At 43.0% G+C, this 18,406-nt stretch overlaps 1 protein-coding gene across 3 annotated transcripts in view; it reads right to left on the bottom strand.

The window, feature by feature from the left end:
* The window catches only part of TBXAS1 (thromboxane A synthase 1), a 162,199-nt gene that overhangs the window by 83,808 nt on the left and 59,985 nt on the right, over positions 1-18,406 (bottom strand). For all 3 annotated transcript variants that reach the window (XM_077850141.1, XM_077850142.1, XM_077850139.1), the window contains one exon: positions 2,197-2,293. In XM_077850141.1, the coding sequence (XP_077706267.1) occupies positions 2,197-2,293 (97 nt within the window). The remainder of the gene's footprint in view (positions 1-2,196; positions 2,294-18,406) is intronic.

The raw sequence follows: 18,406 nt of genomic DNA, 5'->3' as shown, positions 1-18,406 counted from the left end.
GGTCCCGCTGGAGCCACAGCCCGCCTTGGGGAGCAGTGAGAGGCCAGGTTGGAGCATATGTCATGGATCTAAATTACAAAGGCCTTTCAGTCTCATCTGGAGAGCTTGAACTTTATCCCAAGGGCATTGCGTGCAGTAGAAGAAGGTAAAAGGAACCATATTCTGGGGAATCGTAGTCTGGGAAGTAGAAAAAAAAATGATCTAGGGGATGGAAAAAGTCAGGACAAACAAATGGTTTGCAGGAGAAACTGGCTGAAGCTGAGGCAACTTTCTTTTGTGCTCCCTGCTTGAACTTGTGTGCTGAGCGTATGTCCCCAGCATGTCAGCGCACAGCCCTCTTCCAGGTCAGCTCTCAGGGGCTCGTGCCCTGGAGACATCCGGGTGTCACATGAAGCAATACAGAGACATGTGGTTGCTAGGTCCCATGTCTCCGCCAGGGGGGCTCAGGGGTGCCTTCCCTGCTTGCTGGGATACAGCTTGGGGGTCCAGGTCCTGGGACTCACTGGCTTCCTCGCTTCTTTAATCGACATTCCTTACTGAATCCGGCAGAGCTGTTATGCTACAACTGCACTTGACCATCAGCCTCCGTCCCTAAGATCCCAGCAGCACCCCAGAAGAGAACTTCAGGAGACTTTGAACAGCAGAGTAGCAACATCACATTTGGGGAGGCAGCGGAGAAGTTAAACTTCTGCAATTCTTTTAGCTGCCCTGAGGTGACAGTGTTAACAGGCCAGGCAGTCACCTCCTTCTAGTGGCCATATGATAACTGGAATTGGGCATGACACCCTGGGGCCAGAAGATGAGCTTGCTGGGGGTGAGCACCTAACTACTCAGTGACACCTTGACAATCCTGAAGTGTCACCCAAGGCAGCTGTTGGTAGTGGGGCAGTAAGGACTTGAGTCGGGGGTGTGGCACGAGGTTCCCTGCTCTTCCTCCTGTTAGTCACGTGACCAGGGCTGTCACTTAAGCCCTCTGTGTCTTAGTCTCCCTGTCTAGAAAATAGAGATGATAATTGTACCAATCTCATACGTTCTCATGAAATTTTATGAGGAAAAAAACCCCACTCTGGGTGGCTCAACCAGCACAGAATGCAGGGGAGCTATGCTAATACCTTTAGGACTCAGCCCCAGAGATCTATCTAATAAGCCTTCCCCTGGCCCCATCCTGGATGACACAGTGGTTCCCACTGCAGCACACATAACCAGACCATAGAATACTGGTTTATTCACCTGTCTCCCACTGTCTCTAGACTGTGAGCTCTTTCAGGACAAGCCTGCATCTTCTAGCTCTTTAAAATCAGCACCTAGACAGCACCTGGCATATGGTGGGTATGCAAAAGCTTGCCAAATAACCGAGAAAAGTGCATATATTACCTATTATTCCTCTAAGAATGGTAGTTGAGTTTAATTTGTCCCCTCCCCCAAAAAAGATTGTGATTCCCTCAATTTTCACAAGCAAGTGTTCATTTATTCATGTTAGAATCTTTCCAAGAATCAACATAGAGATCAGTGGTCTTCTCTGCTAGAATTCCTATCCTCTTCATCTTTGGGGAATAGGAACAACACTAACATGTGCCACTATTAGTCAGCTCTTTCATTCTTTAAGAGTCCTCAACAAAGATAAAAAGTAGGAGGATATGTACTTTCTCAAAAAGATGGAATGTACACATTCTTTAGTGGATTGGATTGAACTGACCCTGGGGAGCCCTCTTACAGGCTTCTCCTGCTACAAGGGGACAAATTTCCCTTGTAATGTTGCTTGTCTTCCCTTTCTGGCCTTAAGACTTTTATACGCTCTGGGAAAGATGGAAGCACAAGAGGCTTGAAATTCTGCTTTCCCTCTGATATTTATTAACCTTCCTCTGTCTTCCTCAGTCACTTGACCTGCGCCCTCTGGATTCTTCTAGCTTTTAGCACAAACTTTAAAAAAACCCTTCTGGTTTTAGCATTTTTATTAGCCAGAACTTCTCTTGAGCTTTAGCTTTCTTGAAGCATTTCTTAAATGCAAATGCCATTCTTTTCTACCAGTCCTGTGCATCTCTTTTGAAAACCTGAATTCTTTGGAGAGCTATTTTGAGTCAGACTGATCTAAACCCGATAAGGGGCCCAATCACATCCCTATTAGATGTGATGTGCAGTCCTTGAATCTTAGAAATGATTCCCCATTCATCCATATGCAGAGAGAAAACTACATACCATTCTGTTGGTAAAGTTATGGAAGTTCTCAACCAACACCTGCTTGATCATGTCTGGCTCAGAGATAACAATAAACATCCGGCGACCAAGATAGTACCTGAGGGAATAAAAAAAATTACTTTAAAATGTTCTGTATTTATCTACCAATTTCCCCTTTCCAAAAAGAATTCCCCATGCTTAGAATGAAGAATAAAAGACAAATAGGAAAAAAAAAAAAGACAAATAGGAAGTAAAGGTGTGGAGAAAATGTGGAAATACGTGTGCTAATCATGAGGAATAGTATAGCTGTGATGATCTAGCATCAAATTTCATTCCGCAAACATTTCTGGAATCCACCTTGCACCAGGCCTTGGAAACTCTGGGGAGAGTCCCAGAGTCCCCCCCCCCAGAGCATCCTAAGAAGCTCATAGCCCAATAGAAAAGATATATCTGTAAATGCAAACACAATATTAAAGAATTCATAAGACCCAGTAGTAAGTAAAAATGGCAGAGGTCAGTGTAGTCCATATTGTCTAAAAATGGGGAGACAGATATTCTAGCAAAAAAAAAAAAAAGGCCAAAACACTTATATATTGATCCTTGGAAAAAAATCTAAAGTGAATTAATAAATTCTGTGAAAATTTGGGAAAGATCAAATCTGCTGATGAAGGGCTGAACATCTGGTTGCCACACCTGTGCATGAAGTAGTTCAGCAGATATTTCTGACATTAATGAAGAAATGGAGGAAAGGAGCAGCCAGTCAGCTGGTGTTAGTGAACTCTGAGTGGAATTGGCACTTGAGTACATGTCTGGTTACGTTTATTAAAGTACCAGGGGCATAAAAGCAACAAAGACCCAGTCACAGTTGTCAAGGGTCGCACAGTCTGATGGGAGTGATAGGTAATCAGCACACAGTGTGACATCTGGCAAGCAGGGGTAACATTGGAGCCACATCCAACTTGGTGCTGGGAGAATAAAGGCTTCGCAGAGGTGGTGCGTCTCAAACTGAATTCCAAATATAAGCAGGGGTTAGTTTAGGAATGTGAGTGGCAAAGGGGGTGAGGGTACACTAGGTAGAGGGATCTGTGTGTGCAACTGTCCAGGGATGATGTCCTCTGCTTGGAGGAACTAGGAGTGTTTGGCTACCAACCGTATGAAGCAAACTTGAGTGGTGATGATAAATGGATCCACTGCATAATGCCATGTCTTTAGTCTACGAAATTGTACTTTCAGGATATAATGTGACCATTGTCATATTCAGCGCAGAGCAGTAAGGAATAGATTTTAAAGAGTAAAGTCACAAGATATGAAAGCAGCAAAGTTTATTCTGAATTCTTAGTCACTGAGAACTTTTCAAAAGCTAAAAATGGCTTTAATTTTTAAAACTCCTCTTCTCACTGACTGGGGGAAAATGGGGAAAAAAATTTGGCTGGCATAATTAGGCACTCAGAAAATATTTACCTGAATGATCATATTTTCCAAAATTGGGGGGGGGGGCAATCTTTGGGAAATAGAAATTCAAAAGATATGGTAGAAGGAAAGAAAGTATACCAAGTAGTTTTTATTGTTTCTTAATCAAGAAGACCACAAATGACTCAATATGGCTATAAAACAATCCTTTCATGAAATTTATGGCGAGTTTCATGGACCTCTAGAGAATCTAGTGAAAGCTGCAGACATTCCCTAAGAAACATGGATATTTACAGCATTTTGTATACAATTTGAGGGGTTCCAGGACCCCTGAAATCCACTCTAGAGCAAAGCTTCTCAAATATAAAATATGCTTAAAAGCCACCTGGATTTGAAGAAATAATCACTGAAAATTTCTCCCATTTGGCAAAAAACATAAACAAGATGCTGAGTGAATCCTCTATAGGAGGAACCCATAGAAACCCATGCCAAGACATATCATAGTTAAACTTCTGAAAACTAAGAACAGAAAAATAATCTTGAAAGCAGCTAAGAGAATGGATGGATTATTTATAGGGGACACCAATTCAAAGGAAAGCAGATTTATCATCAGAAACCATGGAGGCCAGAAGAAAGTGGCATAGTTCTCAAATGCTGAAAGAAGAGGTCTGTCGATCACAAGTCCTATACCAGGAGAAAATATACTTCAGGAAAGAAGAAATAACAGCATTTTCAGATGAAGGAATACTAAGAAAATGTGTCACTAACAGATCTACCCTTAAATAAAGGTAAAGGAAGTTCTCCAAACAGTAGGGAAATAATAACAGAAGGAAGCTTGAAACTTCAGCAAGGAAAGAATAATATGGAGTGCCTAAAAAATAACAGAACAACCTTCTCATGAGTTTCTCAGATCATACTTGATGGTTGAAAAAAAAAAGATAACACCATCTGATATGGGGTTCTGTATACTTAGAGATAATGCTTAAGATAATTATATTAAGAAATAATGCAGGTAAAGGGACAAAAATGGAAGTAAAATTTCTTCACATCACTCAAAGTGGTATACCAGTAGACTGAAAAATTACATATGTATATTTATGCAACTACTAAGGACACTACACAAAGTGATATAGAAAAAAAATTTTTAATGTCATAAAGGAATTCTAAAAAACATTCAAGTAACCCATAAGAAGGAAAAACAAATGAATCAAGAAATAGAATGAAAGAAAACAAATACATCACTCTATTATAATTAGATAACAAATTGGAATTTATGTCTGTAGCTAAAGTAGTGTTGAGACAGAAATTTGTAGCATTAAGTACTATCTTAGAAAAAAAGAAAAATCATAAGTGAATAATCTAAGTTCCTACCTCAAGCAATTAGAAAAAGAGCAAAAAACCTAAATCAAACGGAAGGAAGGAAATAATAAAGACAAGGGCAGAAATGAATGAAATTGAAAACAGAAAAATATTTAATGAAACAAAAAAAGTTAGCTCTTGGAAAAAACTCAATAAAACTAATAAACAGCTAGCAAGACTGACAAGGATAAAAAGAGTCAAGACACAAGTTAACAAAGATAAAAAAGAGTCAAGACACAAATCACCAATATCAGGAATGAAATGGGACATCACTACAGATTCTACAACCATTAAAATAATATGAGACTACTATAACAACGTCACACTAATAAATTTGACAACTTAGAAGAAATGAACAAATTCCTTGAGAACTACAAGCTACTAAAACTCATCCAAGATGAAATAAACAATGTGAATAATCCCATAACCATAAAAGAAATTGAATCCATAATTTTAAATTTCTTGAAAAAGACGTCTCCCAGCTCAGATGGTTTCAGTGGAGCATTCTACCAAACATTTAAAGAATAATTAACAATTTTACACACTCTTCCAGAAAATAAAAGAGGAAGGAATAATCCCCAACTCCATTTATGAAGCCAGGATTACCCTGATACTAAAGCCAGAAAAAGACAGTACAAAAAAAGAAAACTAGATCAGTATTTCTTAGAACCTGGATACAAAAATCTTCAACAAAGTATCAACAGATCAAAGCCTGCAATCTATAGAAAGAATTATACACCACAACCAAGTGGTATTTATTCTAGGTATACATGACTGGTTCAATATTTCTCACAAAGATTTTATTTATTTATTTATTTATTTATTTATTTATTTATTTATTTATTTATTTATTTAAAGAGAGAGAGTGAACATAAGTGGGGGAAAGGGTAGGGGAGGGGGCAAGAATCTCAAGCAGACTCCTCACTGAGCATGGAGCCCAACACCAGGCTCAATCTCATGACCCTGAGATTATGACCTGAGCCAAAATCAAGAGTCAGATGCTTAATTGACTGAGCCACCCAAATACTCCAGGCTGAGGCTGGTTCAATATTTTTTTTAAAAAAAATCAAAATGATCTACATATAAATTGAATAAAAAATAAAATTATGTGGTTATTCAGTTGATGTAGAAAAGAACATTTGACAAAATCTAGCACTTGTTCATAATAAAAATTCTCATGTAGAAAGGGGAAATTTCTCAAATTAAAAAGTATCTACAAGAAATCTACAAAAAAGAGCTAACATCACACTTAACAGTGAAAGAGTGTGTTTTCCTAAGATTGGGAACAAGGCAAGGATGTCCACCCTCACTGCTGTTATTCAGCATAGTTCTAGAACTTGCAATAAGGCAAGAAAAAATAAATAAAAAGCATTTAGATTGGAAAGGAACAAGCATTGTCCTCTACTCTCAGATGACAGCATTGTCCACATAGAAAAATACCAAAGAATTTTAAAAAAAAATCCTGAACTAATAAGTGAGTTCAACAAGTTTTCAGTATTCAAGATCAGCACATGAAATCAATAGTATTTCTATATTCCAACAATGAACACGTTGAATCCAAAATTAAAATACAATGCCATATAAAATGTAGAGGAAATAAAAAAGACCTAAATAAATAAATATAGCATGTTCATGGATTGGAAGACTCCACGCTGTCAGTTCTTTCAAAACGGATCCATAGGCTCTGTGCAATTCCTATAAAAAGCACAGCAAACTTTTTGTAGGCATAGATAGGCTTATTCTAAAATATATATGGAAAGGCAAAGGACTTCAAATAACTATATCCATTTTGGAAAAAAAAAAAAAAGTGAAGTGGGAGGAATCAGTCTACCAGATTCCAAGACTTGGCTGCAGTAGCCAAGAATGTGTGGTATTGGCAGAGAAATAGACACATAGATGAATGGAACAGAATAGAGAACCTAGAAATAGACCCACACAAATATCCTCAACTGGTTTTTGACAAGGACACAAAACAATTCAATGGAGTAAGCATAGCCTTCCAACAAGTGGAACTGGAATAGTTGGCCATATATTGGCAAAAAAATGAGCCTCACGCCTTCTACAAAAATCAACTCAAAGTAGATCACAGAGTTAAATGTAAAACATAAAGCTTCTAGAAAAAAAGGGGAAAATCTTTGGATCTAGGACAGGCAAAGAGTCCTTAGGCTTAAGAACAAATATACAATCCATAAAAGACAAAGATTGATCAATTGAACTTAATCAAAATAAAAATGTTTTGCTCCTTGTAAACCCTATCAAGATGAAAAGACAATTGACAGACTAGGAGAAAATATTTGTAAACCATATATCTGACAAAGGACTTCCATCTAGAATATATGAAGAACTCTTAAAACTCAATAGTTAAAAAGCAATCCAATAAAAAATGGGCAGGGGTGCTTGGGTGGCTCAGTTGGTTAGCATCTCACTGTTGATTTTGGCTCAGGTCACGATCTCAGGGACAATGAGATGGAGCCTCATGTCAGGCTCCACAGTCAGTGGGGAGTCTGGGATTCTGTCGCGGCCTTTTCCCCTCACCCTGCTTGTGCATGTTCTAAATGAATGAACGAATGAATGAATAAAATCAATCTTACCCCAAAATGGGCAAAAAAGTCAAGAACAAATATTTCACCAAAGATGGTATACAGATGCCAAGGAAGCACATGAAAACATGTTCAACATCATTGGTCATGAGGGAAATGCAAATTAAAACCACAATGAAACTTCAATACACATTTATCAGAATGGTTAAAATAAAAAAGAATAGTGACATCAAATGCTGATGAGCATGTGGAGAAACCAGGTCACTCATGCGTTGGTGGTGTGGACATATAATGGTACAGCCTCTTTGGAAAATAGTTTGGAAGTTTCTTATAAAACTAAACATGCACTTACCACATGACCTGGCAATAGCATTCTTGGGCATTTATTTCAGATAAATGAAAATTTATGTCCACACTAAACCATGTTCGTGAATGTTCATGGCAGTTTCTCTTATCGTAGACCTAGATCCCAAAACTGCAAACAACCCAAATGTTCTTCAACAGACGAAGGTTAGACAAAGAGTGGCACATCCCCATAGTGGAATACTATGCAACGGTCTAAAAACTCAAACTATTGATACATGAGATGATTTGGATGGATCACAAGGGAATTATGTGAGAAAAGCCAATCTAGATAGGTGACATAGGATTCTGTTTATATCTGAAATAACAAAATTGTAGAGAAGGAGAAGAAATTAGTAGTTGCTAGAAGGCTAGGTATGGGAGTGGTGATGAGTTGGTGTGGCTCTAAAGGGTGGCGCCAGAGAGGCTTGTGGTGATGAGACAATTTTGTATCTTGGTTTGCAGTAGTGGTTACACATGTGATAAAATCACCTAGAACTACACACACACACAAGTTTGTGTAAACCTGATAAAATCTAAATAAGCATTGTGGGTTGTACCAGTGTCAGTTTCCTGGTTTGATAATGTACTCTAGTTATGTAAGAGGTCATCCCTGGGAGAAACTGGTCAAAGGCACCCTGGACCTCTCTGTACCTTTTTTTTTTTTTTTGGCAACTTCTTATGAATCTATAATTATCACAAAACAAAGAAATTTTTTAAGCCACCTGGGAGCTTAATGAACTATACAGTCACAGCTCTGCTCCTCACCAACTCAGATCCAGTAGGCCTGGGAGGAGCCAAGAATCTGCATTATCATAGGTTCTCCAGATTCTGATGCCAAGAGGCAACTCCCACACTCTGGGAAATACTGTCTGAAGGGAGTGAATCTCAGCCTTAATGGCTGATCAAAATTCAGAAAATAATACCTGGCCCCACCCAGACCTGTCTGACCAGAGTCTCCATGGTGGAACCCAGACCCTTTAATTTTAACAAGTTCCCAAGGGAGTCCTGAGGTAACTGACATTAACCAGGATGGGGACCCACAAACCCCAAGTTAAAAATCCTGCTCTATGTTTAACCAAAGTTCACACTCACTCTCATTTCCCTATATTCTTAGACCTAAAACAAAAGCATTTACACTAGGGTGCACACACATTTTGATCATGTGTTTGTATTGATTTAGTTATTTTTTTATTTAGTTATTACTGAAATAATTTTACATATAATCTGGATTTTAAAACAACAACAACAACAAAATAATACTTCTACATCCAAATGGAAGTTGTCCTTTCCAAGTGAGCACCTTGGGAGTCTTTGTGCTTTTTTTCTAGTAATATTGCTAATGCTAAAAACAATTTTGTCACAATTCCTTCAGAATTGCTTCAGAGCTGGTTTATGAACCTCGTGAGAAAACTGGCCCCATTTTACATGTAAATTGTGTAATCTTGTGAATTTATATTTACACAAACACTCATCTGTAGTTTGAGGAACTCCTGGAAAGATTTTTGAGAAGAGAAAAACATAATGAAGATTGCTTTTCAGACTTCCCCTTGGGTGCCTGGGAGGGCTCCAGAGCTCCTGTGTGCCCAGCCCTGTTTCAGGAAGACCCTCCCCCATTGTGTGCAGCCCCGGAGGAATGGTCAGTGATAGCACCCTGCCATTCCAGCCCCCAAGTCCATCCCCAGCATCCGACCATGCGGATGGACTCGCCACCCAGCCATACCAATCACGGTGTCTCATCTCCTTGGCAACAGTGAGTGGTTCTGGGGTGGACACGGGCCCCAACCAGGCCCAGTCGGAATCCTTCCTGGGATGGACACATGGGGACTGCAGCAGAAAGCTTCGTCTTTCTCCTGGAGCTGCTAAACTTTCAGGAATCTATGAGTATAGGGCTATGGCTGGCCATCTTTCTACCACATGGTAAGAACTGCCTGCAGGAGGGGCTAACAGGGACAAGCAGACATTTCAGACAAACAGGGTGTCGAGGAAGTACAAAGTTGGGTTTGAGGCTCCACCTGCTGCAGCCACCCATGGGTCCTCCACAGTTCAGTTAGCCTGTGTGCTTCAGTTCTCTTGTGTTGGGCATCTACCATCTGTAACCCAGAAGTCCTAACCAATATGGTGCTCCCTTTTCCTTAACTTTGTGAATACCTGATTCCCTTCTGCTGTTCAAAACATTTCCCCGAGGGGGGCTGATCTCAGTCTTGTACATCAGTGTGAATGTATGGGGGCGTCCTACTGCTTCCCAGATGGGGTGGCACACTGCCCAGTGATACACACCAGAGCCCGGGAGGCTGGGTCTAGACTCAGCCAGCACTGCAACTTGCTCAACCACCACAGGCAAACTCTGTAAAGCCTAATTCTGGGCTCCAGCTTCCTCATCTCTGAAATATGGGAGCAAAACAGGACAATCTGCACTCTGGTGTGGCTTCGAATGCTAGTAATCCCACAAATTAAAAAGGAAATCACAGATCTTGGCATTTTAAGTCTACTCTCTATAGAGCGTGGAGGAACTTCCTAGATCCCTGAAATCAGCCAGTGAAGTATTTGGCTGGGTTGGGGACCGTCCTCAGAACCTTGGAGCAAACCACCACTGTTTGCATTTACTGAGTGCTTACTCCCTGCCAGGCCTGGTTCTAGGTGCCCTGCCCGCGTCATCTCCTTTCATCCTCCTGGGACATGGAGGCGGTAGTTACTGTACCCACTTTTCAGAAGAGGACCCTGAGACCAAGTGAAAGAAGGTGCCCAAGGTCAGGACAATGGTTGAACCAGAGCCCCTCCCCACTGCCCAACTGACAGTTGGGCATGGGGATGGTTTGGTTCCAGGGGATGCGCTTCTGCGAGGCCGCCTGGTCGGTGGAGCAGCCCCAGGGCTGAGCAGGTGTGTGAGACCGAGCCACCACCTGCTCAGGTGGGGTCTTTTATTTATTTATTTTATTTATTCTATTTATTATTATTATTTTTTAGGTGAGGTCTTTTAAAGGAGGAAACTCAGAGCATCTTCTTGTTTCGCAGCCCAGACCGCTCCCCCACCCCCCCGCTCCGCCCCGCCAGCCCAATTACCAAAGGTAAGTTCTAGCTTCACCTTTGAGGTAAAAGCTCCTGGCCAATCATTCATTTAGATTTATTTATGCACAGAAGAATTTGCTTATGGAACTCCAAAGCGACTGGTTGAAGAGAAAATTTCGGCAAATCAGTGAGGTATTGTGCAAACAAGAAAACCCACCTGTTTAATTAGCAGGGTTTTTTGGTTTTGGTTTCCTTTGTTTGTTTGTTTGTTTTAAACTGATCAGTCAGTTCAATCAAGATAGTGGATGATTGCCTTCGAGGCACTGAGGCAGGGTAGCCTGCTAGTACTGGCCTCTGGGCTGCCTGGCCCTGTTCCAGAAGGGCCGGTCAAGCCCTCTGGGCTGTTCATCGGAGGCACCTACAGGAACCAACGCGAGAGGATGCCCAGGCTACACAGCTGAGCAGAAAAGGACATTGTAAAATAGTACATATAGTTGTGTCAGTGAATAATAGCTGAACTGACTATTAGTTCATTCATCAAGCATCTATTGAGCACATACTCTGTGTCAGGCACTATGCTAGGGCACGTTAATAATATCCCTGGAAAAAGTCTAGAAGGAGATATATTTACAGGAAGTTATGGGGGTATTTACTTCTCACGTTGTGTATTTCTTTAATGTCCCAGTATTTTATAATGAGTGTGTGTGACTTTTGTAATAAGAAAAACACAAAAAGTGGGGGCATGTCTCACTGGATTGGCCCTTCAAGAGTCAGGGTGGGGGTTGGCAGGGGTGCAGCTGCGGAGACTTGGTTCAAGGCTCTGCCCTGTGATTTAACAGCTGTGTCACCTTGAGCAAACCACAGCATTCCCAAGCCAGGGTCTTAAATAAAAGAGGCCTACTATGGGGATCGGATGAGAAACATGAGAATGTTTTGCACCCAGTAAAGTTTAGATAAACCTGCTGCTTGTCTACACATGGATCCTGACTCAGTTATCCACCTAGGACTTTGTAAAACGCAAATCTAATTGTACTGCTCCTTTATTTAAAACCCTTCAGTGGTTGGTCACCATCAAGGCCTCTGGGAGTCTTCAGCATGGACAACAGCATCCCTCACAACCTGGCCCCTGCCTGTTCTTCAGCCTTGTCCCTCCCTATTCTCAGTCACCCCAAGAGCCAGGACAGATGACCACCCTGATTCACCTAAACTCTCCATCATCCCTCACCTTCACACCTTTGCACATGCTGTTCCTTCCACTTTCCTGAAACAGTAGCCCTGCTTCTTGTTTTCCTGTCTGGGTAACTGCTAGTGGTTCTCCACTTTCCACTTGTTTCCCTTTGAACAAAGGGACCTTATTTTATTTATCTTTGGTGTCTAGCCCTGACTATAGTTGTGGGCATGCAGTAGGAGTTCCATAATGGGTATTCCAGTGCCAACCTCTAATGCCTCTCTCATGAGGACCACTGCGGTAGCCCCCAATGGGCTCTACCTCCAAACCAACTCCTCCCTCCAAGCCAAGTCTACCTTTGAAAGCAGAAGTTGCCTATGTTGTCTCTCCATTGTTTGAAGTAACAAGTCCAAGCTTCCTGGCCTGTCACAAGGGGCCCTGCAGGAGCCATAACCTCTTTCTCTGCCTATTTCCTTCCACCAAGGTCCCCAAACTTTCTCAATTCATGGCACCCTTAGTGACTCAGGAGCTTTTCACAGCCCGCCCACCCCCAAAGCCAAAGGAGTACCCAACAGCCCAAACAACTCAATAGTTATTCGTGTTCTAACAACTTAGTTGATATTGGAATAAGGAATCCACATAAATTGGAAGTACTTCTCACAGTGACCAACAGATGTCACTGTGTTCCTCATGAATATTTAAAATGTCCCAGGAAGCCCCAGTTAATTCACCGGGGCACCCTGGGTTGCCTTAGCACATAGTTTGGGAACCACAGCCACATACAGTTGCTATAAAAAGGGTTATCTCTGTTCCCACAAATTTGCAGTGTATCTCCATGCCCCATTCTTTCACACGCAATTTTCCTGGGCTCCATCTTGTTAGTTTGGAAAACCCTTTCTGATAGTTGAGTCACCTGTCCCATCTTCTGTGGAGCCTTGCAGTTTCTATAGCATCTGGTCCACTCCTCCATGGATTTGTATCTCATTCTGTTTTATTGATCAATGAGCTCCTTACTACTATGAATTCTTTGAGCATAAAGCCTTATTCTTTTTTCCCTCGCATCCCTGAGAAGCTAGCAGAGCACCTCATACATAGGAATAAATGGCGGAATGGTTCTGAATCTGCCTCTCTTGTTCTGGGAAATCACTTCGTATCCTCCTGACTTCCCAAACCCTGAGGCCAGCTGATTTGAAGCCAGACTTGAAACCTCAGGATCTTATTTTTCTTTATTCACCTTTATCCTGCATTCCAAAAGACACCTGGTCCCTGTTCCTTCTAAAACCTGTGGCCCACTCTTCCTATTTCTCTTCTTCAGCTATGGAAGAGGTGTCCATCTGCAGGGCTGCTCTACTGGCTTCTTCATCTGTGTGTCTACCTTTGTGGCTGTCACCGTGATCTCAGTTCTGGCTCTGCACAGATACCTGGGGGACAGCTGAGGATGCAGAATTCTTAGATCACCTCCCCACTCCAACTCAATGGCTCTGCCAAAGATTGCATTTGAATCAGACATTCTGTAATGTAGTGACACTGAGAAGAGCTTCTCAGATCCCCCTTTAGGGGAAGACTTGTCCAGCCACGGAGAGTGAAGTCAGCAGAGAGCCTCTAATCTCATTTCAGGGTCATAGGTCAATGTGGACGAGGTCACTGCCCCATCTTTGTTCCCATGTCCAGATGGTCAACTTCTCTTACTCCAACCATTTTTGCCCCAAGGTCTTTCTCTAACTGTTCTTATTGGGTAGGACTCTTCCTTCGTCATCCTCATCTCCCTGTTATTGCTCCTCAAGATCAAGCTCAAGTACTGCCTCCTCCAGGAAGCATCTGCCTTCACTGGCCCATGATTCTTACCCAAGTCATGGCTTCAGGTTGTCTGGTTAATCACGTATTCAGTCACTTACTACCTGGCATTCTTGCGTAACTTGGCCCATGGCCACGTTTTTCTTCTGAATTAGATGCCATGTTTCTTTAGGAAACAAGAAATGAGTGATACTGTGTGTGTGGGGGTGTGGGTAGGTGTGGGTGTTGGTGTGTGTGGGCGGGTGAGTGTAAGGGATGGATGGTCTCCCTATTGCCATCAGCTCGGTGCTACACAGATAGCCAAGACCAAAACATCTGTTGGGTGGACAATGCCTGAGGTGGAGTCAGCAGTGAATTCTTCCAGACATGGGAGAAATTGTCCCCTCTGTCTTTGTGCCATCAGAAGAAAGGGACCCAGACCCTGAAAGGAGTGTCGGAAAGGTCACAAAGAAGGGGAGAAGGGAATGCCCCTCCGAGGATGAGCTAAGAACTGGTGGCAGAAAGAGCATTGCATCAGGAGTTAGAATGTTGTGACTTTGAGCTAGTCCCTTGAGTCTTGGAGTCACAGTCCCTAAACCTGGTAGATTTCCCAGGTTATCAAGTAGAAAAGCAGGTTTCACCACCCTTTTTTAGGGACCTTCTTGGCTACTGCCAGGAATATGCTTTGTTGGTCCTAGGGTGGGTTTCTGGTGGTAACAGTAGGGGATGAATGAGGACTCCAGGCTGAGTTCACACAAGCCAGCTTGGAAGAAGCCAGAGAACCACAGTGCTCCCAGGGGAGTCCACGAGTGCCAGGCCTGCCAATGACCCACCCTGCCAGCATGCCATCTCTTGCACATCCCTCACCCAACTCGTGCCAGCCACACCCATGAAAGACATGCAAATGCGTGCTTGTGAGGGGCCCAAGTCCACGGCAATGGCACAGTGTGTGGGTGGTGGCAGGGTCCACCAGGAGGCTTCATGCTGCCTAGGAACAACCCCAGGCCTGGCAGCCAGGAGACTCAGGTTCAGGCTGTACCCTACTTGTCCTGAGTGTCTGGCTCTGGGGCAGGAAGCCTCTGCCCTGACCCTCAGCTTCTTCATCTGTAAGATCAAGTGGCCCTTCCAGTCCTGGTGAGTTGTGACTGTCAAGCTACAGTCAAGCTTTCTCCGGAACAGAGCTATGGCAGAAAAAAGGGAGCTGGGCAGCACAGGGAAAATTATCTGAAACAAACCTATAACGATAAACCTCTCTACTCTATTGAATATACCCGCCCATTTAATTTATTCAGTTAATAAAACTTATTCCCCAGAGGGGGACAGGCAGAGGTAAGCTACAAACCAATCTGCCTATGTGAGCATGGGTATATATGTCTAGCTCATAACAATAAAAAAAGAGTAATTAAGAGATGTATTGAAGTGTATAGAAATCCTGAAGGACACTGAGGAGTCCAATTCAAGTTACTGTCCTTGGTGCAAATTTAATTCAATAGGGAATAGATAAATAAAAATAAAGAAAAAACAAATTCAGAACAGATGTTAGGCAAGCAATTTTTTTCACAGTAAGAATCATAAACGTGAAGAACAGCCTATAAGGCAAAGTTGTTGATGCAAACAGCATCAAGCTACTAAATAAATAGTTAGATGGCACTGCAGGGACAAAGAAACATTAAAATAGTCATTTGGCTGTCCCTGAATATTTGCGCCCACACAGTGATGCCCAGGCATGTAGATTCCTGGGCGCCGGAGGGGACCGTGTGTGTGTGTTCTGGTGGCTGTGTGTCCTGTTGCAGAGAGTACGTGCAGGGCATATATTTGTGTGAGACTCTGTAGCAAAATCTCCTCTCTCCGAATGCCATGTGGACTCCGAATATGAATTGTGGGGCTTCACAAAAGCTAGAGTCAGTTCTAAAAAAGACAATGAGGTCAAGGAGGAGCCCCAGTGTCAGGGAGACACGTGCTCGGTCCTGAGCTAGGTATCAGAGCAGGTGTGTGACTCCAAAGAAAGGAGAATTCAGTGGCAGAAGGATTTCAGACATAGCAGGGGAGAAACAAGGGCAGGAGAAAAAAAATTAAAGTCTAGATCATAATGGTTTAGAGAAAGAAACTCCATTCTACCCCAACATCTACCCTCATTGCTTGGCTACGAAAATAAAGGCCCCAAGAGGTGAGGTGACCAGTGGGCACCACCTGGACACTTGCCAAGGCCAGGAGAAGGGGGGCAGGGGTTCTCCGAGAGGTGCAAAAGGCCAGAGGCGTTCCTGCCCAGCTTTCCTGAGGACGTGCAGCAGGAGGGAGTGACGATCACCCCACACCTGGCTGGGGACGGCTCCTGAAGTTGGCACTCTCCCCGGGGCCCCAGATCGTTTAAGAAGACCTTTCAGAAACTGACCTGAGGAGCAGAGGAATCACCCTTGCTCCTTGGCAGGCTGCATGAACTATCGTGCACCTTTGATTCTCATGTCAGATCTGGGAAGAGGCAGGCACTCACGTGTTTTTAAAGGTTGGGGATGATGGTTAAGTCACTCGGTCTAGTCCGATGGCTGGGAACATCCAAGCTAAGACCAGAACCCAGATCTGGCTTGCAATCCAGTGTTCTCTCTGGCTCCCTAGGTGGACCCCCCAAGGGTTAGTAACCCCATAAGAGACCGATGAATGACCTTAGTGAGGGGAGCCCTGTGAGTGTGTCATGAGAGCACTACCTTCCCCTTATCTGTTTATCCCATGGACCCCAAGATGGCCTGACATGGCAGTGAATCAATTTTGTACTTTTATGGGCTCGCAACTGAATTGAAGCATAGTCACTGATGGGGCAGGGTTATAGACCCCTCTACCCAAAACCTTGATTTTAATATGAGAGATTTCCCCCCTAATTCCTTTCATTATGTCCCAAGGAAATAATACTAATTACCCAAATCAGCAAAATAACAAGACTTTCCTGTTGCGGTTTTTGTCCTGAAAGACACATGCTCAGGGGTGATTTCTTTAGTCATTCAATAAATACTTCCTGGGTACCTTTTCTGTGTCAGGCACTGTTGTGGGCACTGGGAATATCCCAGAAAAGCAGAGACAGACTTTGTGTCCTCATAGAGCTGGCATTCTGGCAAGAGAGCAGGGCAGTAAACAAATAATGATGTGACCTGGCATTAGGGCCAATGTCCTAAGGCAGGAGATTTGACAGCCAAGGAACGACAATAGGAGACTGGAACAGAAAAGCCTTTGGATTAATAAGGAGAACCAGGGATCGCCTGGCTGGCTCAGTCTGAGGAGCATACAACTCTTAATCTCAGGGTTGTAAGTTCAAGCCCCACGCTGGGTGTGGAGCCTACTCAAAATTAAAAAAAAAAAATTTAAAAGGAGAACTTGCACAGCCCTGCACTCACCTCTTGCCAACCACATATTATTCTTGTCATATATGTTTCCATATAAATTGAGGATAATGCAGTCAGCCCAGCCAAACTTGCAGGGTTGTTGGGATGGTTACATGAGGTATTGTGATCCAGATACCAGAAAACAGTTATGGATTGGTATTTACTATGTAAGTGGCCCCAGGGAATAAAGATACATGTCTCTTAGAGTCATAAAAGCAAGATATATACCCATAGAATGCACACACAAGTCCATAAAGCATAAAAGGAGTCCCACTGCAGCATTGCTTGCTGGAGGCCATCAGGTGTCCCCTCTGGGGGGAGAGGGGACAGGCAGGATGGATGGAGGCCACACGCTCTATGGGAGCCCAGTGATGTGACAGTCTGCAAAGCATGGCACCAAGTGAAAGAACCAAAGCAGGGAATGAGGACACTGCCATTGATATGAGCTACAGACAATACACACAAACACACAGTTTGCAAGAACGTGTGCCCAAAAAAATACATGTTAAGGACAATGGAATGGTTGTCTGTTGGGGAGAGGAAGGGAATGAAAGAAAGGTATGAGGATAAAAGGGAATGAATAAACATGCAAAACGCATGGCACCGTGTTTCTTGTTCTCCACAGTGTCTCAGAATGAACACAAACATGCACACAGAGAGACAGAGACAGAGAAAATCTTGAAGTGGAGGTAATTAGGAATTACTGGTTGCAACCCTGATAATTCGTCAATGGTGAAGTAAGCTGTTCTCATCAATGGCTCTGTTTCATGTGGAATAGCTGGGAGTAAAAGGCTATTTATTAGATCAGTGTTTTCTCTCAAAGCCAGTTCTCCATATTCTAGTCCCAAGAGACATTCTGGAAAACAACAACAAAGAAAGTTCTGTGGTCAAATAAACCCTGCATACCAAATGTGTCACTTGGAGATGTTCCAAGTACATTATTACACGAAAGCCTCTGAGAAGTCCCACGGTAAAGAGACCTGTGTTCCTTCGACCAACCTGGCGTTTTGCAGCGTTTGACCAAGGAGAACCCCCCCTTTTTTTTATTTTCCACGTGACAATTATTATAGTCCGTGGAAATGGTCCAAAGGACTCTCTGTGGGAAACAGCGATGCTAGACTGCGGAAGGAGGGGAGGCCGGAGACTCCAGATTCTGAGCATGTTCTGGGATTCGCACCCTCCCGTGGCCTTCCTAATGCAGCTCCGTGATCCTTAGGGTGCTTTGCCCCTAAAGTCACTGGGGATCCCGTGGCTCATCC

This window comes from Canis aureus, chromosome 15, assembly GCF_053574225.1.
Source record: "Canis aureus isolate CA01 chromosome 15, VMU_Caureus_v.1.0, whole genome shotgun sequence".
Lineage (NCBI taxonomy): Eukaryota > Metazoa > Chordata > Mammalia > Carnivora > Canidae > Canis > Canis aureus.
This window is presented reverse-complemented; position numbering and strand designations above follow the sequence as displayed.